At 46.1% G+C, this 25,529-nt stretch overlaps 2 protein-coding genes across 2 annotated transcripts; one reads left to right on the plus strand and one right to left on the minus strand.

The window, feature by feature from the left end:
* Positions 1-1,022: 1,022 nt before the first annotated feature.
* LOC8030069 (RNA-binding protein 28) lies at positions 1,023-3,086 on the plus strand. The gene has a single exon (XM_002408802.5). It carries the CDS (start codon positions 1,081-1,083, stop codon positions 3,067-3,069), a length of 1,989 nt encoding a protein of 662 aa, XP_002408846.4. The 5' UTR covers positions 1,023-1,080; the 3' UTR covers positions 3,070-3,086.
* Positions 3,087-4,234: 1,148 nt separating this feature from the next.
* LOC121835563 lies at positions 4,235-25,443 on the minus strand. The gene is made up of 21 exons (XM_042289967.1): positions 25,059-25,443; positions 24,132-24,279; positions 22,087-22,204; positions 20,729-20,794; positions 20,423-20,488; positions 19,778-19,962; positions 18,906-18,982; positions 18,738-18,811; positions 17,302-17,459; positions 15,648-15,914; positions 14,092-14,311; positions 12,946-13,056; positions 12,772-12,816; positions 10,653-10,979; positions 10,013-10,135; positions 9,273-9,390; positions 8,462-8,612; positions 7,030-7,092; positions 6,462-6,534; positions 5,249-5,302; positions 4,235-4,530 (listed from the first exon to the last, which is right to left on the minus strand). Exons 1-21 carry the CDS (start codon positions 25,288-25,290, stop codon positions 4,363-4,365), a joined length of 2,844 nt encoding a protein of 947 aa, XP_042145901.1. The 5' UTR covers positions 25,291-25,443; the 3' UTR covers positions 4,235-4,362.
* Positions 25,444-25,529: the final 86 nt, after the last annotated feature.

A 25,529-nucleotide genomic window follows, 5' to 3' on the forward strand; every position in this document is an offset into this window, starting at 1 on the left:
CACCAGGGGACCGCTGTAAGCACGACGTTAGTGGAGTGACAGACGGCTGGTAGGACTATTATGGTTAAACAGTGAAGTTGGCCGAAAAAAGTTTTGGCCTTATCAGCGCTGATAGGAGGCAAAGATTTTCCTGATAATGAGGCCCTTTTTTCGCTCAGAAGCGGTCTATTTGGGGGCGTACTTCACGAAACCAGAACACGTCAAACCGCCCCTATTAGACCGCTAGATGATTGTTCTAATAAAGTAATCAATCAATGCACCTTTATTAGATGGCTATTGTTATTATATGAGTACATTTAACGCCCGCGAGTAGTGCCTTCAAACAACACCACGAGACCGCTGCATGCACCATGTCAGAGGAGTGTCAGACGCCTGGTAGGACAAAATGAGACGATCCTAGTATTACTACTGAGCGTGAAATCGACGCTCGCGTGACAGAGACTGTTTGCGTTCGACGGCCGCGGCTCGCTGCATCTTTTATTTCGCGGAGATCTGCCATGGAAAAGTTGCCAAGTTAATTGCAAGGCATTACAGCACTTGAAGAAGCCGGTGGAAGCAGAAAAACGTAAGAAAAGACGTGTTTAATTGTGGAACACACGAAACATAGCGGTGATGTTGCCCCTAAAAGCATGCAAACAAAACCCGAACCGGAAGTGTTCTCCGCTCCCTGTCATTGCGACCGGAAGTGGCCTGAATTGGAATTTTTGCTAGAGATGATGCCACAAGAATGTCCTGCGAGAACCCCAGAGGCCCCAGAGGGACTTTTTTGGGACATCCCTGGGACATTGGGTGTAGTCTGGGTTGCGCCTAGACTTCATCAAACTTAGCCAACAGTCGGCAAAGGCGCATTCTTATCAAAATTACAAAATTCTAAGGTAAAAATGTATTAGTTACAAACCAACATTGAAACTAATTTTGTTTATCTTTTGTTTACCACGCTTCTATACGAAGCTTTCCCAGTTTTGTCTTGAATAAAAAAATGTTTGCCACGATTCAAACAAGGCTCTGATTCAAACAAGCTCCTGAGAAACTAGGAAGCCATACCACCATCGCAACTACGACCACCACCACCAATTTAAAATGGCGGCTCCCAGTGTGGAAAAGCCTAGCACGCTGCTTGTAAAGAATTTACCCCCGGACACTAAAGAATCCAAACTCGAAGAGATTTTCGGCGACATCGGACCACTGAAGAGATGCTTCATCGTTCGAGACAAGTCGGACAAGGCCGAATGCAAGGGCGTAGCGTACGTGACATACGCCAGCGCCGTCGACGCCGACGCCGCGTTGACACAAAAATTCAAGCTGGGCGGAAACCTGCTCCACGTGAAACTAGCCGCTTCCAAACCCCTGCGTGGCTCGGCTGCGGCCCAGAAAGCGGAACCCAGGCCGAGAGCAACCAAGGAAGAGAGACTCGCCAGGAAAAAACGTAAGCCACGTCTCATTGTTCGCAACTTGTCGTTCAAAGCCAACGAAACAGTGCTGCGCGACTGTTTCGGCAAGTACGGCGACCTTGTTGAGGTAAGCATTCCCAAGAAACCCGACGGAAAGATGCGCGGCTTCGCATTCGTCCAATTTGCAGAGACCAAGAGTGCGATCAAAGCCATCAACGGTCTGAATGCAAGTAACATAAGTGGCCGTCCCGTGGCCGTCGACTTCTGCCTTCCCAAAGCCACGTACCAGAATGCCACGCAGGGCCAAGCTTCGGCGAGTAAAGCTGAACAAAGCAACAACGACGAAGACACTGACGGTTCTGCTGACGAGACTAGCGTTGTTTCCGAGACGTCTGCACACGAAGACTCGGCTTCGGATTTGGACGACCAAGGTGACAACACCGACCAAGACATGGACGATGAGCAAAGCGAGGAAGAGGATGGTAGTGATGAAGAGGATGAAGATGACGATGAGCTCCACCTTAAACGGAAGTCCCAGCCGGGTGACACGAAGAACACCCTCTTCATCCGCAACATTTCGTTTGAGACGACGCAGGAAAGCCTCGACTCCCTCATGAAGCAGTTTGGGCCCTGCAAGTACTGCCTCCTCTGTACGGATCCGGTCACCGAGCACTCGAAAGGAAGTGCCTTCGTGCGCTATGTCAAGGACGCCAGCGTCGAACGCTGCCTCCAAGCGGCGCAGTCCAGCGCAGGCCTGATGCTGGACGGTCGCCGCTTGAGCGTCGCCAGGGCCCTCTCCCGCGAAGAGCTGGACGCCAAACAAGAATCGGAAAAGAAGCAGAAGAAAGACCGCCGCAACCTCTTCCTGGCGCGCGAAGGACTCGTGCGGCCCGGCACGGAAGCTGCGCACGGGGTCTCCCCGCAGGACATGACCAAGAGGGCAAAGCTTCAGTCCCGCAAGCGCAAGCTTCTCCAAAACCTGCACTACTTTGTGTCGCAGACCCGCCTGTGCGTCCACAACCTGCCGCCCTCAGTTGACGATCGGAAGCTGCGCGCCCTGTTCCTCCAGAACGCTCCCAAGGGTGCACGAATCACTGAGGCCCGCGTGATGCGCAACCTGAAGACGCCCAGTGCAGAGTCACGCGGCTACGGCTTCGTTACGTTTGGCCGACACGAAGACGCGCTCGAGGCTCTGCGGAGGCTCAACAACAACCCAGAAACCTTCGGCCCCAAGAAGAGGCCTATCGTCGAGTTCTGTCTCGAGAACAAGGCTGCTCTGGTCGCCAAGGAACGACGTCTGCAACGCAGCAAGCAAAAGATCAAGGAGGCGGAGGAGATGGATCAGTCAGGTTCCATGTCGGCTACGGATGCGGCTGTTCCGAACGAGAAGCGGGCACCATTCATGGGAGCTGCGGCCAATCGTAACATGAAGGGCCTTCCGACGCATTCGGGGGCCAAGGTGCGCACTAAGAAAGGGCGAGCGGGAAGGCAAATGCAGAAACAGTTACAGGCGAAAGAGAAGAAGGGAAAACGGAAACAAAAGCAAAAGAAGGGGTTAGGTCCTGTTGGGGGTGTTCGTGGGGAAAAGGACACCTTCGGTGCGATGGTTGAAAAGCACAGGCAGAAACAGATGAAACGGGCTGCTGTTGAGGGTCGTAACAAATGGTTCAACGAATAAAGTCCCTTACCATTCTACTGGCATGCCTCCTCTGCGATGCGCAGGACTTCCACATGAAGCTGCCAATGAAAGCACAAAGGATGGTGCAGTCACCAATGTTTTGGGGGCAGTAGGGCACATCTCAGAATTTCACTGTCGAGGAACTCGTCTCTTTAGAATTGTCCTTGAAACGCGGTAACAACACTTTACTTACCTTTCTCTGGAAAGCCATGCAAAGCGAATGGGAGAGTGGCAGAAGTACCTAACCTAACCAACCGCTACATTGAAACAAAACACCTTGCTTTATTACGCCACTTTAATGCCGTCAAATTTTTTCCCTCATATACAAAATGCTGCATGTACAAAGAACTGGTAAAATCACCAGGCCCTAAAATCCCCTTACATACTCGACCCCCTTATTTACATATCTGAGCTCAAGCTGATCGCAGTGTCGTTCTAGTCGGCAACGGGTTAAGGGAGGACATGGGCCTAAATTTCAAATATTTTTGAAAAAATTCATTTTTCAATTTTGAGGTTTTCGGTTTGAGAAACTAATTATACACCCTTACACCAAATTTGATAACCATACGCCCAATAGTTACGTTGATATAAACTATTTTCAACACATTCTGAGGCAGTAACAAAGTAGAGGAGTTCAATGTTTGAATGCATTTTTCTCAGTTCCACTTTTTGCTGCAAATTTCATAGGAAGAAATCTTTTGTTTGAAGGTAAAATTATTTTAAAACCAAAATCAAGATGTTTCTGAACTGAAATTTACTGGGGAATCGGGCTATCTACTTTATTTTGTTTTAAGTTGAAGTCCTCAGTGATAAAAAACTAAGTTTTCAAGAATTGACACAGGACAGAAAATGCTTTTTATTTTTTGAGGTAATAACTCTTCCCGAAATATTTACATTTAAGCTATTTAAACTAGATAGCCCGAAGTCCTATATCCCCCACTTTATATTCAAGCAGTCAAAATAGTGCTTAATAGCTTCATTTGCATATCATAGATTTCTTAACAAAGAGTGACACATCTTCTTATGCAGGTATGTAAATTTGACCTAAAGAGCTGAAAGTTTGCACAGTACACCAACGTCTGAAGTTAAATCTCCCCTGCAAATTTCATTCTAATCACTTCAGTAGTTCAGAAGTTCAACCTCTAGCCAGTGTCCCCCCTTAAAAATCTAGTGGAGGCTCCAGCATGCAGAAAGCTCGTGCTCAAGGTGCAGCGTCTGTTAGGTTCTTAACCTATCGCCGACTATGGGTGCCCAAACTCGTTGCGTGGCGCAACTAAGGACGGAGCCACATTCTCAGTCGGTGTCGGAGTCCGTGGCTGTGAATCCGTTGCGTAGAAGCTTGCTCTCGACGCCAGTCTTGTTGATGGCCATGAGGGGATGCATTGCCGAGCCCAGGCTGGGGTACAGCTTGGGAAAGAGGATCTCCTGTGCTGCCAGCAGCTGCTTCACTCGGTGCCGCTCCTTCGGGAAAACAATTTGGGAAGTAGAGCACTTATGGTGCCAGTGCTATTATCTGAAGCACTTTGCCATATCTAAAGTCGAAATTAAAATTTTCCCTGGTATAGTGCCTCGTTAATATGTACCGCATTAACAAGCAGAGAATTATATACTAGGCAAAATTTTCAGGAATGAACAGGAAATACATGCATCTTTGTCTTGCTATTATAAAGAACTCGCAGTATGGATGATTTTTGGGAGGAACAGAGACGGCCATATTGATCCGACATTACTGTATTGCATTGGTCTCTGTTGGCTTGCCTTTGGCTCGTTAATTGATATGTGGTGGTGTCAGCAACATGGGATAGTCTACTTCACTTTCAGAACAAGTGAAGGGGCGAAAATAAGCTTGCTAACTACCTCAAATTTTGTGCATAGCTCACACGCTTTGAAAAGCGACTCTTACCAAATCTGATTGAAAAGAAGAAAAAAAGGCAAGATGGTTAAGAAACCATCTAAACTCCTTTGTGTCAGAAAAGTGTATATTTTGATAAAGTAACAAGTGCTAGCTGATCTTATATGCACATAGCAGCATCTTAATTCACTACACAAAGTGGGAAATTAGTAATGTTCTGCAAGGAGCCTAACTATTTTTCACTACGGCTCAAGTTATGGTTACTGTCCCCAGCAAGCTGCAATGAATTATTCGAGTTCCGCAGTCCCCGCAACAACAATGACACACCTTAGGAGCCTCGAAACATGCGGGGCAGTTCTCGGCAATTACTGGCAGCCTCATCTGCAAAAGAAGAACAAAACGCACAACTTAAAGAAATGCTGAACCAAACATTTCAGTGTCTATAATAAGTGGCACATTACAGACACTGAAATGTTTGGTACAGCATCCCTTTAAAGGGGTAGGGAAACGAAATTCCAGCGCTCATTTTCTAGCTTGAATGCAGGGCCGTAACCAGGGGGGGGTTAGGGGGTTCTGACCCCCCCCCCCCCCCCCGAAATTTTTTTCTGGGTACGGCCCTGGGTGCAATTATCATTTACGGTTATTATCCGTCATGCTTGAATCATTTCCGAACGAAATCTGAATATTTCAATTTTTGTTTCCATACCCCTTTAAAGAACCCCTAAAAAGAAAAAAAAAAAATTTTTTTAAACAGTCTAGTTGGGACACGCGTGTCAAAAAATTAATTGTATGCAAAAAAAAAACATTTTTTAGAGCAATATTGACAGCGAGATTAATTTGAAATTCTGCATGCAAAGTCCATGACGTCACGGCACGGGTCATCCCGGAATGACCATCTCGGTCGTGAAGGTGAAGCCAATCCACCTCTCCTCCACGCGCCCCAAATGCCGAGAGAAAACAAGTGGAAAGGAGGTGACTGTCGACTAAATCAAGTCTCGCGCCATCAATATCAAAACATTTTTTTGAACAGTCTGGTTGGGACACGCGTGTAAAATATTTTCAGCGAAAAAAAAGAAAAATTTTAAAACAATACTGACGGCGCGAGATTTATTTTAAATTTTGCGTGCCAAGTTTACGACGTCACGAAATGGTCATACGCACTTTCCACCTGAATGAGATGGTCATACGCTTTCTCCATCTCAACATGATGGCCAAGCCGATCCACATCTCCTACAAGCACCCGAAATGCAGAGGAGAAAACAAGTGAAAAGGAGGTGCGCAATATTGATTGTGTCTCGCGCTATCAATATTACTCTACAATTTTTTGGTTTTTTTTCTCGCGTGAAATTAATTTTTTAACACACATGTCCCAACCAGACTTAAAAAATTTGTTTTTTTTCTTTTCAGGTTTTTTTTTAAGTGCTGCATTCTTACAATTAAAACTGAAACACATTGTCTGATGTTCTTAAGCATAACTTAGCAGGCTCTTAAATGTTTTAGCAGGAACAGAGTTGGGACTTCAAGATAAGGCCAGACCGACCTCCTCAGCAAACTTGCGCAGGTTCTTCTCCCTGACGTACACAAAAGGCCGAGTAACGCGGAGGTCTCCTTCCCTAAAAAAGAAAGGGAAACATTTTTTTTTAAATTTTTTTTAGTTATGAGCAATGTCAGAACAGTAGCACATGTGAATTTGCTGTAAACATGGCATCTTGGTCTGTTGCAGGCTAAGAAAAGGCATGACAAGGCCCTCCCAGAAAGCTTCCTGCTCGCCGTGATAGGTCATTTCCTCCTCTTCGGCCTTTGCTCTGCTAAAGTGGAAAAGGTGAAGGGCTTTGTGGGAGGAGCAAGTCCTGCTATTCTTAACCTCCAACAGACCACAAAAAGAATAATAATAAGTCGGTAAAATTCAAACTGCAAGTTTGCATTGCATACATCGTAGCCGTTTCTTTAAGACTGCTGGGATAACATCGAACCATCCCCAAATAAAAACCACTTTCAGGTGTTTGTTGCAATGTCTGAGTGCAGCATGAGGCATTGCTTACGAAAACGACCCATAAATTAGAGCGTAAAGCTGTCGATAAATAATTCATATTTGCGATCGCACTCACCTCACAGTGTAGTTAGCCTTCATGGTCCTGAGACGGCCATTGTGGAACACTGACATCAAGAAGCTAGAATTGAAGAAAAACAGGAAGCTCATTTTGCCACCAACAGATGTTACAGGCAATAGGTACTATTTATATAAAAAAAAAAATTATGGTATTTTTAAAATTTAGCACCAGCTTTTATTCACTTCATCAGGTGGAAGAAATAGGAACCGAACTAAAGTGCAGCTGTGGCAGGAGGCAGAAAGACGACTCAATCTCAGACAGAACAGTTGTATTGTTACCACACACACTCGTCGTCTTCCTTGCCATGTGGCTATCTCCACAAAAAGATGAACAATTGTCAATCTGGCTTAACGTGACAATAGGCTGATTAAATCAACCAAGAGGGTCCAGATTAAAAAAAAAAACCAAAAAAACAGTAAAAGCAACATTAACGTGGCCTGTGCAGCCGAGTTATACGGTCTGGGAGGCGTAACATAGGTGGCTAATCATCACAAAAAGTCAGATAATTAACTAAAATTTGTTGATAAACTTTTTAATTTAGTGAAAATATATGAATATGGTTCCAATCAGAAACTTGCTCACTGTCATCAAAAGCTACTGAATCAGTAAATTATAGACAGAAGGCAATGCTGGCCTTCCATCTGCTCCATGGGTTAACATTAATGCACACATGTAATTTTCACCTACTTCTTATCTTTCAAAGATTTACTGATTTTTGATGACACTGAGCAAGTTTCCAACTGGAACCATACATTATTTTTCACTCATTAAAGCATTCATTAACAAACTTTAGTGAATTATCCGACTTACCATGACAACTATCCCCCTATAGTATGTCCTGCCGAAAACTATGGGTTTTTAAACATTTTCGTTCAAGTGGCAGCGTTTTTTTTTTTTTGTTTTTTTTTCACTGAAAAAGTTTTATGTAGACGTTTGTCACTTATTCTTTTTTTTCTTTTTTTTTTTTTTTTTTTACGGTTGTTGTTTTGGGTTGATTGTCAGCATAGGTCTTTTAAGGTCTCTTAGTAATTGAGACGTGTTTTTCTCTCAGTGCTGGTTAATTTGACCCTCGGTTTATGTCCCCAAAAGTTTGGCCTCATTGTGCCCTTTTGTAGATTGCCCCGTTGGAGGTTGCCCTCCTTCTTTGCGAACCTAGTGTGGCTTGAAGTGTCTTTCCTATGCGGAGAGCAAGTCGTCTGCTTCTTCCACAGGAGCTGCGGTGACGTCAGAACAACGCCGAGCTCCGACTGGCTTTGACTGAACGCCAGAAACTACATGGCCTACAGATAACACACCTTCAGAGACCGGATTATTGTAGCTTTCACTGCTTTTTTAATAAAAATTTTGACCCACTAAAAAAAAAAGCAGCCTGTATAACGCAAGCTCTTTTCTAGAACGGATTCAAGAGTCGTCGGCGTAGAAGACTAACCTCTCGGCAAGGTCGTCCAAGTGTTGCCCCAAGGCAAGAACGTTGTAGCCCTCTCGGCGTGCGCAGGCGTAGATGCGGCCCCGTTTCATGCGGCTGCAGAAGCTGCAGATGGAAGTGCACTCGGGCAAGGCTGACGCTTGGTCCAGAATGCCTGGAACACGTCGGAGCACTTCAGTTATGCCACGACCACACTTCGCTCTCCATTAGGCGGACAGCGCAGTTGGGCTATGTACTCGCCAGACCAATTAACAGTAACAAGAATAAATCTTTAGAAGACATTTGGCACTGGCGGGTGCCAACGTGCCTCGAATGCACATAGAATGCTCGCTGCCCATACTGCCCGGGAGCGTAAAGCTTACCTTTTCCGCCTCTTTTACAGCTCAGTTTGCGCAATAATTTATTTTTCTAGCTAGCAATTTTTTTATTTTATCTCAGGACCACTCAAGCAAACTTGTGCAACTAATTTGGCAAAGCAAAATTTTCTTTAAGCTATAAACGATGGCATCAAAGCTGGAATTGGCTATCCCACCAATACTAGCGTTGTGTAAATTGACAAAGAATGTCGCCGCAGGCGTCCCAAAACCTTGCAGCTTTTTGTGCAAACTTACAGGTTCCTTACAAGCCCTCCCACAATATCGTTCAGGGTGTTTTCACTGCTGGTGTGATGAATGTTCTTGCGGGGATAAAATCTTTACTGCACACATTGCTATGCCAAAGAATCACCCTACAAGTTTGATGTACATGCAATGATGTATATACGTCACTCCACTGGCTATAACAATTACAAAACATATAAAAATACAGTGCTCACACTGTTCCTCGTAGAAGTAGGGAATCCCAAGGGCCGCCAGGTACTTCTTCAGAGGCCTGGGGTCGTACAGAGGACTGCCTGGATCCACTGTGACTGCACCCAGGTCAAACTCTTTCCCCTAGACAATGAAGAAGCAATCAGACGTGGTCTCTGCCAGTTACCCTGGCAGCACCGTGGCCTTTGCTAGTTATCTTTAAAGGTGTAACCTTCGTGAGTTACCCTGGTAGGTGTGGCCTTCGCCAGTTACCCCCTAGCAGACGTGGCCTTTGCTATAGTTACTCTAGCACCACAGCTTTCACATCTTCACGTTGTCAGAAACCTAAAGAGTCCTGCAACTTCTTCATGCTCAAAGAAATGTTGTCAGCATGTTGATGTAACATGCTGGCACGGCTGCATGACATCCCTTGAATCTGATAGGTTGAAATAGTGATTTGATTTAAGCTCCAGCTACAGCAATAATAAACTCAAGGTTCAGCAACCGACCACGATAAGACGTCCCAAGATTCGAAAGAGATGCCAAACATATTCCGAAACAAAATTTTAATTTGCTTAATATTTAAAGTTAAGGTTTTGCCCAGGTGAATGTTAAAACTTGAGGACTCGGAACAGAAGCTTTTTTGGGCCGTACTCGTACTCCAGGAAGAATATTACACACCGAAACAATGTAGCAAGCCCGTCTGTCACGATTAATAGGTTCCACTTGCCTCGACAGCGCGAAGAAAGTCGTTTGAGCTCCGTACCTTTCTCCGAAAGTAGAACTGGAATTGCCGGAGGGTGTGCAGTAGGGACAGGGAGTCCTTTCCACCGGACAGGCACACAAGCACCCGGTCTCCGTCGGCAATCATGCTGAACTCGGTCACTGCCTTTCCAAAAAGAAGGACATATAAACACGCAACTGTGAGAGGAGTACAACCTGCTGCTCATGTGTTCAGCGCAAGCTCGAGCCATGCAACACAGATTTTTAAAGGTTTCTGCAAGTGACACCTTAAGCATTAAACTGGCTTCCGTTAGGCTGGGACTTGTGCGCCCTTGATTCCCTTCCTTTCCCAACTTTCCTTTCGGTGCGACATTTCCCTACCCACGTCATTTCGTCTCAACTCTAGACCTTCAACACAAAAATGCTGAAATTTTCTAGAAAGGACGTCCAACCCCGCCCTAATTGGGGACCCAACGTTTCGAGGACTCCTCAGCCTCTTCTTCGTGGGCAACTACGGCTTAGTACCAGGTCACCCCTGAAAAAGAAGCCGACTAGGCCTTGAAACATTGAATCCCTAATTTGGGCTTGGTTGGACGTCCTTTCTACTTGTTCTTCTCCACAACCGGACAGATTTCCGAGCGTTCCAGAAGTCGAAATCGTATCCAAGACGTCACACGACTCACTTTTAGAAACGGCTTGAAGATCTGCTTGGGAGGGGAGTGCCAGAGGAAACGTGTCACATCTTCGGATTTACCCTCGCTGCTGTTCCCTGGCAAAGCGGTAATCTCATTGGGCGGCGTTTCACACTGCGCCGGATCGTTCGAGGGCTCAACTTTTGTTCTAGATGATTCTGCTCGTAGAACAGGAGGAGCGAAGGGAGGCTCCTGGAAGGCAACCGTGTCTCCCTGGAGCAGCTGCTGCGCTTCGCTCGGAAGAAGGAACCACCGAAGTTTTGCGGAGTCATCGTCGAACATGACAGCTTGGTCGGCAAGCGATGCCCTGTTCGCCACCTGCAACGTGCACATATGAGTCAACGCGGAATGTGTTGTGGGGCTGGGTTTTCAAGATAAGTGACAATTATGCTCAACGGACACACAGGTCAGGGTCTTCTAAGCTATACAGCCCCCTAGGGGCATCTATATTTCCTGCTAAATATTGCTGAAAAGTCATGCGACACCACGAACGTCAAATGACCTTATGACGTCGCGTCACATTATGAAGTCACATTACACCCCGACATCATATGACACCGTGTCATCACATGACATTAGGATGTAACGTCACATTACTATGCCACATGATAGGGCGTCACATGATACTCTTATTTCACATGACACCGTTAGATCACAGCGTCCCAAGACACCGTAATGTCCCGTGACACCGTACAGTGAAAGCTTGTTAATTCGAACTTCATATAATTCGAATTTATGAATAATTTGAACTGTACAACTTGGTCCGGCCAAGCTCCATAAAAGTCTATATATAAAAAAGCCCGTTAATTTGAGCGTGAGTAGGTTCCGCCACAAATAATTCGAACTACGCGTCACCGCGCCGGCGGCTTCGCGCCTGGCGTACGGCCAGAGAAACACACAAGTCGCCTCCGAAACGGAGAGAACGGCGAGAGAAGGCAAAATCGGAAAAAATCTATCCGGCGCGGAGGCAGCCAGAAGGCAGTGGTGGCTGCCTCCTCTCCGTTCTACGTGCACGTGACCTCCGAGACCCCTTGCCTGCGCCGATCTCGGAGGCTGTGAAAATCTTGTCGTGTAGCTGCGCCCGGTGCGCATACACAATTGACCCTCTCCTCCCCTTCCCCCCTTTCCCCCCTCCTCCCTCTTCTACAACGCCTCCACGCATGCACGCGCGTGCATGCACGCACGCACACACACACACGCATCTGTCTTGGCCGTTTTTTGTCGGGTGTGCTCGTTTGTTTTCAGCTTTAGTGGTACCGGCCGTTGCTCGCGGTTCTTTGTGATGTTGTTAAGCCTCGACTAAAGTTAGTTTCGGCGGACATCGGTGGTGTGGCGCCGGACTCAGAGCTGCGACTTGATGATAGCGTGTGCCCGCGGAAAATACTGTGCCAAAACACTGCAAGAGAAGAGCGACATCCTGCATGAAGTGGACGCCGGACTCTCGTCTAAGCGAGAAATCGCAAAGAAGCGTGCAATACCAAAAAGCACGCTATCTCCTTACATAAAGAATAAGAGGGCTATTGAAAACGCCTTGGTGGCAGAAGTTGCCAACGAAAGGAAGAGGATGCGGCCCACAAAGTATCTTGACCTCGAGAAAACGCTTTTGCTTTGGATTAAGGACACGCGTGCAAAGGGTATTCCACTGAGCAGCCCTAGCGGTCATACTGGCGAGGCAGCGGTCTTCGCCCAGCAGCAGAGCAGCTGGGCTACGACGACTTTGCTGCTTCAGATGGGTGGCTGCACCGATTCCGCGAGCGTTACGACGTTGTTTTCCGTGCTGTGTCGGGAGAAGCAAAGGCCGTTACTTCACTTTCGTTTGTTCAAACTTTCGTTAATCCGAACTGAGGCAGCTTCCCCTTGCGGTTCGAATTAACGAGCTTTTACTGTAATGTCATGTGACGTCAAGTTCAAGGAGTCGCACAACATTGTAATGTTGCGCGACACCTTGACGTCATACACGGACGCGGATCTCCCAGCATGTGCCCAGCTCATTCACAACACTTTCGGCATGCATCCGAGTTCATCAGAAATGGTCAAAAGATGCAAAAATTTATTTGATGCTCTCCACTACATTACATAAAGTGTGAATAGATCAACACCGGCTACTTGCCTTTGCAGCATTGGTGTACACCTGCTCAGCTTTTTGAAGGACCTCCTGAAAGATAGAAAAACAAGCAAAACAATAAAGGAAGAAAAAATTGAAAGAAGGACTCAGGACGAAGTCTGGGGCGAGATAAATGTTACTCCGAAAGGCTTTCAAGCTTAGACGGGCTGATTGACACACTTTCGGATTCTTTGCGCACGCAGAGAAGTTGTCTTCGTCTTCACTGCCATGATAGGAGAACTTCCCGGTTCTGTATGAAATGGAGCCGAGCCATTTTCTTTCCTTGAAGACCTGTTAACAAGAAAAAAAGAGAATAGTTTCCCTGGTATTAGAAAAAAATTGGAAATATTAACTAACTGGGGATGTAATCCTCCCAATAATGGCGAATGAAAAATCTAGTTAATACACAGCGATGTGGGAAAGGGCATTATTACGAAATGTTTTCAACATGGACTCTCAAACTGGGTATCCCAGGGCATCTGCCTGGGTTCCCCGAGCCCCCCAAATTTCCTTAGCCATCCTTGCCCCCACATAATCTGTTCTAGGGATTAAGCACTACTTTAGGAGATGACAATCGTCCATTAATGAACGACTATGTGCTGGGTACTCCCTAGTATATACATTATTGTTTACAGAACCTGTAGGCTTCTGCACTGCCAAACTACATCAATGCTGAAACCAGGAGGGCCTTTTCGGCTATCAATTGAGGGAGACACGCCTTCCCTAATACCAACGAAAAGTTTGAAAATCCCTGGTCTACAATCTAGCGCGTTTTCAGCTGATGATTTCCAATCGTCTTTGCAAAATTCACACCTTTCACTGGTAAAATCTTAAAACACCAACCGCAAAATACTGGTAGATTCTTCCAAAAACCTTCGGCACGTCCCCGAGAAAAATTCACGGAGTCTTTTTACCGCACAAATAAAATATGCATCGCCAGACGCTCAGCCTCTGGCCAAACATAGTACAAGCGCTACAGACCGGATGCCAAGTTTTCAGAACTAACAGTTATGTTACTCAAAAGTTATAAGTGCTTTTTGAAACCTTCAACGGGAAAATGGTGCCCGTTCCCAATATAGTTGACGCCATTTATCCTCGTGTATTCGGGGGTTCGTAGGCCACCATCTTCCAATTTAAAATTTCCGAAAATTGCTTATAACTTTTGAATAAGATACATTAACAGTTAGCTCTGAAACTTTCGTGTCTGGTTTGGACCATAAGCACTACATTTGGGCCAAGACTGAGCATTCGGCGATGCATAGTCTATTTTTGAGGGAAACCCTGGACGTTGGACGGCTTAGCAATATGAACGCCAGCATTCCTAACCTGGTGCTTCGAGTGCTTCCACTCTCCAGTCTCTGGATTGAAGACGTACTGGGGCAGGAGAGTCCAGCCGTCCCTGGCAACCTGGCGGACTGCTTCGAGCACAAAGTCCACGTCCGCGTCCGGAAGGTAGAAGGAGAGGTTGAGCCGGACGAATCCAGGACGAAGCACTTCACGTTCCGAATGCTCAGTGTATCGCCTAAGGAGCGTGCGATCCAGCATCCTGTGCAACGACGCAACAAAGACCCAACAAAAGCGTGCTTTCATCAAACCGGTCGACACAATGGCGAAAAGTCATGGACATTTCACTAAGCTGTCTAGAATGCGTCAGTCCTGCTGCACGTCGCTCTCCACAGAAGCTTCGACAGCGGGGAGTTGGAACGTTGCGGCGACGACAACGCTCACATTCTCTCGTGCATTTGTTTTTTATTTTCTAGAACTTGTACGGTCAATTGCTAGGATCATGACATCCGGCAGCATAACACTCCGGCTTTTGTGACGTCGTCTGTTGCCACTTTGAGACCGCTTTCGACGCGCAGGCGGAAGAAGACGCCCAACGCGCCGATTGGGGACACGTTAAGGATACTGTGATATCAACGTCGAATGCTGCGGCTACATTTTAGTGCGATGCGATGGACGTCTGCGAGCAGCCACGCTTCAAAAGCTATAGTCTGGCCTCCGTGGACAAACAAATATTTTGCTTGGACGTCACTCTGGACTCTGCGGGTATGTACTTATCAGGGCTCGACCATTGAACGATCTATACGCGTCAGCAGCAAGGTGACGGCGCCCGAGGGGTCGTCTGTAAGCACCGGCGAAATCAAAAAGTGCCCGTCGAGATGCTGGGAACGCAATTGGGTTAGTCTTACGTCAGGGTTTCCAAAGGCGGGTTCAGACATTTGCTTTTGATGGTAACCAAGTGCGTCGTGCACGCTCGCGACCGCTTACGACAAAAGAATGTTGCACTGGCGCCATCTGTCAGGTAACCCCTGAACACTACCAGGCATATACATTTCATAATTTTTTACGCAGTGTTCTTTCACTGAGGGTTTAAAATAATTTTGACATTGTTATAAGCGACCGTCTGTCATACGCAGTGCATAGATATCATCCTGCAAATATCGCAGAGCTTTCAATATGGTTATACACAGATTGTAAATGTTGCAGGACTTCCCCGAAAGGTTGTGCCAGCGTGTCTTCTCGTTGCGAGCAGTCGTAAGCAATGCGGAGGGCAAGTTCGTCTGCTTCTTTTTGCAAGGGCTGTGGTGACATCAGAATGCCAAGCTCTGATTGGCTCCGATCAAAGAATAGCGGGTAGACATCAAAGCAAGCTGCTTCGAAGTCTGCCCACTATCCTTCAATCGGAACCAATCAGAGATCGGCATTCTGACGTCACCACAACCCCTGCAAAAGTAGCAGACGGACTCGCACTCCGCACAGCAACGCGCTCGTTCAGACTGAAAAGCAAATACGCAAACCAGCCTTAAAATCCATACCTTCTGTTTTCGGCAGCGCAAACCACACCACTCTCTGAATGCGCGACTCTAAAACCGACAGACCTGTTTTCCGCGAGGAGTTCCTCGTAGCGAAGGGCCAAGTCTTCGTCGATGCCGAGTAGGTCCTGCGCGTAAGGACCTGCGCAAGCGCAGCCTCCGCGGGCCTGGATCCCGTACAGGTCGTTGAGGAGAGCGCAGACGAAGTTGTGGTGGAGGAAAAGTCCCGATGCCGGATGGCGGATGACGAAGGAAACGATCGGGAGACGCTTCGCTTTTCTGTTTCCAAGCACCACCAGGTCTGGGAGGTCGTGCCATGCATCCATCATTCTCCTGCACCCAGCACGAGGGACACCACAATACATTCCATGGAACAATCTATTTTTTATATTTATTTCTAAATATTGTCCTAGGGTCATCACGGTGTTTTTATTTTTCTCTTTGGATCCTATAAATCAAGGAATAAAACAGTAGCCTTAAAATAAAACACACACACACAACAAACAAACATTGACTCTGATATAAATAGCACGCAGCATCCTAGAGCATACGCTATCACCCGCAGTTTGAAAAGACCAGCAAACAAGACTGACAAAAATGTTTCAACACGTTTCACACATTGCCGAGAAGAAAATACAAGCATATACAATATGGAGAGTTAGGCTGCTCACCACAAATAATTTGCTTCGAGAAGAAAAAAAAAAAAAAATGAGCAGAGAGAATGACTCAGGCACAGCCTACATGCTTCTAAAGAGCTGGCACATGTAAACAAAATTTTATTTTAATTTTGTGCCTTGTAGAGCATTTTCTCCTGACGCAGCATTCAGACGTGGCGGGGTTGAAAAAAAATACCAAATTGCTCTATCTGTTGGATAGAAAGCGCTAGAATTCAAAAGCTTTCTACCAATATATAGTTCTATTTCTTTACAGCTATTTAGTGGAAACTTTATTTTTCGTTGCCTAACCCACGTTACTTCAGGATCCAGCACGTCAACCATAGTGGGTTTAAAACTTTAGAAATGTGGCTCTTCTATTTTTATGACTAGCTAGGCAACATTCTAAAATCAATTCAGGAAAAGCGTACTGTAAAACCCTTTATTTTTGCGGCCCCCGTTTTTCGCGAATCGATCACAGAGGACATAATCGCGGCTACTAAATTTGGCGAATTCCAGACACCTGCATTGAAACTCTCAAAAACCGAAATTTTTGCGTGCCCCCAAATTTCACAAATTTTTCAATTTGCGAAAATTAAGGGCTTGCATATATATTAAGGGTTTTACAGTAATTTATAGGACAATGGTGATGGAACTGGCCCTATCAAGAGAGACACTCTCAAGCAGCCAAATTTCTAACGATTCCCCACCCCCGATCAAACCGTACCATGTTCATTTGCAAGCAAGTCACTTACGCGAGACAATTGCCAAAGTACCTCCGTTGCAGGTTAAGAAAAGCAGAACAAGCTTTTTTCACAAAGCCTTTCTCTCTTTAAACACTAGCAAGTGAACTCTGGAGAGGAGGAAAACGAAGGGGAGGAAACGACCAATCATGACCAACAGCAAGCTTTGTGGGAGGGGCTTGTTCCGCTTTTCTTAGCCCGCAACAGACTGCAAAACTTTGAGAACAGACCACCATTCACCTTCACGCTGACTAAACGTGGCGACGACCAATCGTGAAGCGCAGGCCCATTTACCCTTCTGCACGGCCTTTGTAAGAACGTCACCTGCAGAGCTGTTCCTCGCGAGACGAGAGAAAATCGGGGTCGATGGCATCCTTGAGCTGGAAAGCCAGGCCGCATCGGATGGCACCAACAATGGATGGCGTCCCTCCTTCCTCCCTCGCCTCCACTTCCCTTAGGTAGCGGTGGCCCGTCCTGGACACCTGCGAAGAGCAGACACTGGCGTGTTTATTAAAGCATCGTCAAATAATCATAATAATAATAATAATAATAATTAATGTTAATGATGATGAGAATTGCTGAAAGACATGTGGCTGTACAACTTTTTTTTTCCAATAAACATATTTGTAGCTTTTCAGAAGCCACAAAAAATAGGCATTATAAATATTATATACTATACATATATATATATACTTTTTTTTAATTGATTGTGTGCTTTTGATGACCCACGACTTTGATTATATTTGGTGTGTGTGTCGAACGGCACGTGAACACTGAAAAGAGAGTGAGCGTGACTCAAACCGGCCAGTTCTCAATTGGCGGTTTTTGGGCAGAAAGAAAACAAATTTCGACCCGCAAATTGTGCTCTGGGTAGTTAGGTTCTCATATCTCGTATACAAATAAAAACCTTGGCAGCGTGAGCACCCTGTCAGCGTCCCTTTAGGGTAACAAAATGAAATGAAAATGAAATGAAAAGTGGCGTCGCCTGCCGCGGTCCTGGCAGTAATGCAACAGCAAAGGTGGATACAGCAGACGCCTGTTCTGCCACAGGTCGCTCTCCCACCCGACAGTCCCCAAAAGCTTCGGCGGTTAGTAGCGACGACAGCGATGCTTGCGTTCTGTCGTGCTTTCTGCAGGAACTTCTACGACCCACTACCAGGATCGCAACGTCTGACTGCGTGTTGCTCCAGCCTTTGTGATGTCGTTCGCTGCCACTTTGTAGCTGCTTTCGATGCACGGGTAGAAAAAAACGCGAAGCGCGGCAGTTGCAGACGTTTTCCTGGCACCACAATGTGAACGAGCGCGTTGCAACCATTCGTCGCCACTCACGACGAAAGAATGTTGGTGTGCTTGAATTCGAGAGTGCTTTCGGCTGCTCGGTCGGGGTCGCGTGGTTTATGGGTTGTGTTTGCAAAACGGGTTGCGAGGAGGGGCCGAAAACGTTGATTGCCCGCGGCAGGCGACGCCTGCTCTACAGACTTTGCTCGGCCTCTCCGCCTGCTCTTTTCCTTGCCGCTTAAGGACGTGCATGCGCGGAGAGGCAACCGATCTGTGCGGGAAGTGTCCACCAATAAACTGCGACTGCGAACGCCCTCCAAGGCTCTCTGATCATTGACGACAAAGAGGTACCATTCACCTCACCCGAATGAACAACGACGAAGGTGTCGTTCACCCGAATGAACTACGACGAAGATGTTGTGCGCTCAAATATTGAAGACGGGATCCTATCGAATAAAAACGCTTCGAAAGCACAAACTCACAAAGAACACGGATCCGCCACCACAGCCAGAGGGCACGGCATTCACAAAGAGCTTTTTCTTGGCCACCAAAATCCCTAAAAGCAAAGAAAAAAAAAATTAAGAACTTTTTGCATAATTTCTGTTGCATACGCACTCAAGAAATGAGTCAACCAAAGGCCAATCATTTACCCGGCGTGTCTGGTCCGCCCACAAACTTGTGAGGAGATATGAAGATGGCGTCCTTATATGCCAGTCCCTGTTCAACGCTGCAAAAATGTTTTGGGACAACAATGGGACGTGCAAAATACACCAAATGTAAATACTTTGATAGCGAGTCGAGCAAGCCCAGGCACTGTAAAAGCTGATTCACAGAAATGATTAGAAGCTTTAATTCATTGAGCTTTAACTCGGCCGTCAGTTTCAAAAAATATTTCAGTCGACCCTTAACGAAAGAATTGAATAAAATAACCAGGCAGACGTCCAATTGTGTTCCAATCGATATCGGGTGGTGACGTTCAGCACGTGAAAATATGAAAAGGAAGCAAAAGTCTAAGGAATACCAGAAAAAACTACTACTGTAATAACCCGAGAGATGCCCCACCCCCGAAAGATAACTCACCTCTATTTTTAGTTTGATTTGCTATTTACTTTTAAATACCGAAAGATAGCCCACCCCTAGTATTGTAGAGTTCGGATCAATGATTGCCTCGGCGTAAATGCGGCTAGGTAGCTATGGCGGGATACAAGCGAACATTGCTGGCTGGGAAGTACAGTCATATTTGCTTCATTGTCCCTTGCTACAATAACAAGTTTGGCAGGAAACAATGATCTAGAAATAGTGTTTTTTTGGATTTTTCTTGGTTGTACACAGAAAGTTAGCCCAGTCCTTATTTTCACCAGATTTTCTCTCGATTTTAGGTGGGCTATATCTCGGAACATTGCGGAAAACAAATCTCTTGACCAGTACTTCATGTCACAGGATGTGCAAAAGAAATATTTTGGGCAAATAAATAACTCCGGCACTGTCGTAAAGCAAGCGTTCCAAGCACGTCGAGACTTGCCTAGGTACCACTGGGTTCATGTCCACTTGAACATAAGGCGCCGCAGAAGCGTAGTCCCAAAACGCGAGGGCACCATAGTGATGCAGCAAAGCCGTCACCGCAACGTCGTCCGTCAAAATCCCCGTGATGTTTGACGCAGCCGTGAAGCAGCCAATCAGCTGCCTTGATTTCTCCCCCGTATACTCCTGAAGCCAGAACAACAGTGAAGATGTCGCACGAAAGAAAGGACTCGCGGGAAGGAAAAACACGGCGACCATAGAGTCACTGTCGGGACGAGAAGGGCAGGTAGGTCTTCCAGTTCTCCCACCTTTAGTGCGAGCTTCCTACTACCTTCGATAAGACGCGGCACGTCGTGAGGTTTGAGCGTGTGCGTGCAGTCAAAGCGCAGCGGAAGGCAGACAGGTGCATATTTTTGGCTCGCAAATTCCTTAAGAAACTGTTACGGCTGGGGTGAACAGATCCATATGTGGATCCCGCTCCTCGGCAGTATATTCGCGCATTACATTTTTAGTTACGCAGTTTTTTCAGGTGAGACGCTCGAAGGAATTTAGCCTCTAAATAGCATAGCCTGCGGTATCCCGACGGGCTCCTCTATCGTGGGTTAGAAACGTGAAAGCTTACGCCATCAACAACGTTAATACGTACCTTGAGTTTGGCCTCCAGAACAGACATGTCTAAAACACCGTCTGCTGTTTCAGACACCCTGACAATCTGAAAGAAAGAGCGCCCATGATTGCAGCGGTCGTAGTCTGTTGCGGGTTCAGAGCAGCACAAGCTCCACCCACAAAGTCTTCCACTCTTTTCACTTTAGCCGAGCAAACGCCAAAGAGGAGAAAACCAGCAATCGTGGCAAGGAGAGAGGCTGGTGGAAAGGGCTTCAACTTGACTCGCACCACGAATGGATCGTTTGGGCTGGTAAGCTCATGAGAAAAGAAAACAAGGTTCTCTCACCTCGGCTTTGATTTCCCGCCAGGGAAGTAGGACAGAATGATGAGTAAACGTGTCCACGAAAACAACCTGGAGTTGTAAGGGAACGTAAACGCACGGTTTGTGCCCACACTCCGTGAACAAATGGTATTCAGAGATCATGCAGTCCCCTTACAAGCCTCTGGAGACAACAAAAAAATAGTTGGATTCACCACCGATCTTCGCTAGGGAACTGGATGGCACATTGAGCAACTAAGCGACTGGAACTAAGCGACTTGTCCTGCATTCAGGGCACTGTATTCTTTTTTTTTTTTTTTGTCACCTCGAGAGAGCTTGTTTGTTGCACAGTAACAGCGCATATGCAGACCTGAAAAGTCTCCTGGGAAGCCATTGGATGTGAAAATTTTAGAGATTCTAGATGATCAAGTGTGCATATGTCCCACATTCAAATGCCTTATTTTTGGGATTTCATTCAAAACAGGACTGTTAAAACCAACTCAAAGACAGAAAAAAGCATAGACCAAAACGTCGACTGAATGCACTAGGAAGCCCAGCAGACCGACTTCCGAGATAAGCATCAAACTTTTGATGGCTTCACTTGTGCCAGGCTCAGACATCAGCAATGTGCCATCCAGCCCCCTATAGTAGAGAACAGTGGATTGCACGGCACATACAAGCTAGTATCTACTCTGCATTAGTGTATCCGATCTTGCACATCAAATCGGTGAAAAAATCCATAAAATCGGAGCAGGACTGCAGGTGCTGCTCTGATTTTATGTTCCCTTTCTCCAGGGATTATTATTGTTATTCTTGTCCAACTCGCTTGCACCTTTGCATTAATTGCATTATCACTGCAAGTGTGTAGTTGCATTTTGATATGAAAGTGAAACTTCATGATGCATCCAAATTGAGTGTGTGTGTGTTTTTTTATAAGAATGTTGTCAAAGGTTACGTGTGCCTTATATTTTTGTAAAGTGAGCCAAGTTGTTTTTAATGATGCCCAGAAATTTACTTAAGCGGACAACAAGTCGTCTGCTTCTTGCACAAGAGTTGCGGGGACGTCAGAAAGACGCCGAGCCACCAGAACCCCTGCAAAAGAAGCAGACGAACTTGCGCTCTGCATTAAAGTGTACCATACCTATAAATGTATTAAAATGTGAATTACTCAAAAGTAATTAATAACCTAATTAATCTGAACGTCATTAATTTTTCTAAGCAGGCAGTTTGGCTAAAACCAATATGGCATCAACCTCATCTTTGTGCGATGCACACTTTTTGCAGAAGCAATTTGGCCAGTGTTTCGTGAAACACCCTGAATACAAATGACTGGGCATGCATGATTCCTCAAAATGATTAGACAGCAGTCAAACGGCCAAACTTACAGGAGGTACAGAAAGGGCAAGGGCAGCAATCAGTTTATGGACTGCACCAGTGCAGCCGGTACCCACGAAAACAACGGAGTCACTCTCGCTGGCATTGACGCTGGCTCGCACAATGTCCCTGAATGGTGCACAACGTTTCCAGGGCTGTTCTCAAGATCACTTTTCATCTCACCAATTCAAAGCTTACATTCAATCAGGAGAGAAGCGCACAATTTCACTCTGTACTAGCGTCTGCGAACTTTGGTGATTGAGTATTGGTTTAGTTTGTGCTGCACTGGTGATTGAGTCATTCATATAATCCCCTCTTATTGGACAAACAGTAACTCAAAAGACAGGTAGCAGCAAGAAAGATAGCAGCAGACGCCATTACTGCAGGGGCATTCACAAAGCTACGTGTTTGAGGGGGAAGTCACAGCACCAGAAATCAATGAAGCAGGACCGAAAAGAATAGCATCGGCGCAATGCACCCCGACAGTGCAATCAGAAAAGAACTGCCACAACAACACGGTTCAATTGCAAAGAGAGAAAAAGGGATACCTTGGGCACAATTCTAACTGGTGCACAGAAATTAGCCTTCAACTCTGGCAGTACCTTTGCATGCATGTGCGGTCAGGCCGAAGCCAGAGAATGCCTAATGCTTGTCACTGCCAAAGAACTTTGCAGAAGAATCATTTAACTCCTATGTCATGGCAGTAGTTTTGCTAATATTCAGGTGAAATATGTGCAAATTTTGTTTCTCTTGTGTTTGGTAGAGCTTTGTGTACTTATTTTACTAACAAGAAACAGACCAAAGGCTCCTCAATAAATACCCTAGCTACCTTTCTAAACCTTCTAGCAAAAAAGCAAAAATGCAATTATCAAAAAGAAAACAGTTTAAGATCACCATTGGTGTACTTTTAATGACAATTGTATTGGTGGGATCAAAACTGCCCAAAGCTCTCGTAGTGGTTGAACTCACTGAAGCATTAATCATCCGAACTTGTAAGGGTATGGGGACAAAAGTATATGAATAAATGATACAAGAATTAATTGTACAAGATATGACAGTCATCTGTCTCGCGTCCATCTCAAAACAGCACCAGTCTGTGCTAACAAGGAATGTAAGAGCAAAGCGCACGGAATGGGATGTAAAAGTGTACATGACAGGAGTGCAAAAACTTAACTCACTGGTTCCTCACATTTAGCTTTAGTTCTGGCCGACGTTCAGGTCTACTATGAGCAAGGCACAAATGACAGCCAAACTATGTACTGCACTGAAATGTGTGCAAGGTGATTTGCACTATAGTCAGTGACAGGTTAAGAGCAAAGTGGAAGCTCCTCCCACTTCTTTCAAATCTAGCAGAGCAAACACTTGAGAGGAGGTCACCTCCTCTCCAGCTAATACGGAAAGAGGTGGGAGGAGCTTCCGCTTTACTCTTAACCTGTCATCAACTATAATGTTTTCCAAGTCACATACATTTTTAACAAATAAAACATGTCACTTCTTTTGCGGAGCGCAAGTTTGCCTGCTTCTTGCACAAGGATTGCGATGATGTCAGAATGCCGAGCTCTTATTGGCTGATTGAAAAACACAGTGAATAGACCTCAAGGCATCTAGCATTGAGGTCTACCCACTATCCTTTCAAAGCCAATCAGATCTCGGCGTTCTGACGTCATCGCAAACCCTGCGCAAGCAGCAGATCGACACACTTGTGCTCCGCATACCTTTTGATCTTTAAATGAATTTGCAGCTGTTGGTTATTTATGGCGTACATGTAGCATTTGACAAAGACGGAAATGGTATTGATGGCCAAGAGTGTTAATGCACTGCATTTCAGAGCACGTACGGGGAGCAAAAGCTCACACTACCGAACCAAGGGATCCTGGGTTCAATACCCACTTCTGCTCATTTTGATCTGGATAAGTGTCATACTGGCATGCGGTCATGCAATCACTACTGCGTGATGCTCGTTAAAGACGCCAAGCTAACAATGGTAAATTTCTCATTGACAGCAGAGACAACCATAGGGGTGCCCCCTGACCTAAAATATGACGAAGAGTATCACCTGGCTTCATGCCGAAACAACGTCGTCTGCAGTGCTGTGACGGACGTCGTGGTGTGTGTGTTGCCATACATCGGCAATACCTCGTCCCGAATGAAGTCCTCGATGAACGTAAGCGACCTTCCAGATGCCGTGTGATCACAGTACATCACTGAAGGGGCAGGATATAACACACAGAAAAACTTGTGATGATCAGACGTAATCTTTAACGAGACCAAAAAGAAAGGAAACACACACACACACACACAAAACAATGATTTAAAAAGTTATCCAAGATATGTTTCAAATGAAATCCTATGGGAAGCAGAAGTTTGTCTGCTTCCTTTGTAGAGGTTCTGGTCACGTCAAAACCCCAAGCTCTGATTGGCTGATTGAAGGATATGGGTAGACCTCAAAGCAGCTTGCTTTGACGTTTACCCATAGTCAACCCACTATCCTCCAATCAGAGCCAATCAGAACTTGGCGTTCTGACGTCACCACAATGCCTGCAAAAGAAGGAGACGAACTTGCGCTTCGCATACGCCAACTCATAGTTTGCAGTTTGTCCACACCAGATGCGGCCACCGTAGATGCGCAGAGACAAGATTGGCGTGAGGTGAAGCATCTGCGCATGCGCCGTGCCGATAGCAGCGCTACCGCAGCGGTGTGACGTCATAGCCGAGCATTGGTTCACAAATTCAGGAAACAGCGTTTGTTCTCCAATCATCGTGTGCTCTGGAATTCAAAGGATTGCCGAAACTCTGAACACTGACATTAAACTCAGATTTGTAAGTACCCAAACAACGTTACATCTGAGAGTACTCGAACATCCTGTCGTTTTTGTTTTCTTTAAGTAATATGGGACTTAGTATTGTCAATAACTGCACACTTTGGTATACGACGACAGAAGCGGTTGACGACACGTAAAGGAAGCTTTCAGCTGCACCTCACCTTTCTGCCGGCCGAACGGTCCTAAGAAGCTGGCATCTTTCCCGATGACATTGTCGTGAATGTACCTCAGGAGCTGCTCATCTCCCGCACCTTTTCTGTCCCCGGCCTTTTGCTTGAAGGAACCGAGAGCGTATGCTTCGGGTAGATCGTAAAATTTGCGGTCCGCATGTACTTTGGATGCGTCGCCAGCACCGCTCCCCACAGAGCCGCTTGTCTGGGTATTCGTCGACATCTTCGGTGCTTAAAAAGCGCCGGCCCCGTGAGCTCGGACTTCGGAATCGGTAACCTGCACTTCTGTCGTAGTAGGGACGAGGCTGGCGAGGCCAACGTGGTAAGGAAACTTCATGAGAACACGTGCGACTGTTTACAACTCTACGTCTCGCAATCGAGCTTCTATCGCTTCTATCCTCCTTGCTCGCAATCCAGGACTTGCAGGGTGGCAAGACTGGCATCTTAAAGGATGGACAGATA

This window comes from Ixodes scapularis, unplaced genomic scaffold, assembly GCF_016920785.2.
Source record: "Ixodes scapularis isolate PalLabHiFi unplaced genomic scaffold, ASM1692078v2 PGA_scaffold13__105_contigs__length_92229423, whole genome shotgun sequence".
Classification (NCBI taxonomy): domain Eukaryota; kingdom Metazoa; phylum Arthropoda; class Arachnida; order Ixodida; family Ixodidae; genus Ixodes; species Ixodes scapularis.

What these genes read in the sequence shown, in the direction of transcription:
- LOC8030069 (XM_002408802.5), top strand. Translation starts at nt 1,081, where the DNA reads ATGGCGGCTCCCAGTGTGGAAAAGCCTAGCACGCTGCTTGTAAAGAAT.
- LOC121835563 (XM_042289967.1), bottom strand. Translation starts at nt 25,290, where the DNA reads ATGTCGACGAATACCCAGACAAGCGGCTCTGTGGGGAGCGGTGCTGGC. An exon ending in CTACTTCTACGAGGAACAGT is followed by an intron (nt 8,613 to 9,272) that starts GTGAGCACTGTA and finishes GACGTGTTCCAG; the next exon opens with GCATTCTGGACCAAGCGTCA. An exon ending in TGCGCAAGTTTGCTGAGGAG is followed by an intron (nt 5,303 to 6,461) that starts GTCGGTCTGGCC and finishes CTTCTTTTGCAG; the next exon opens with ATGAGGCTGCCAGTAATTGC.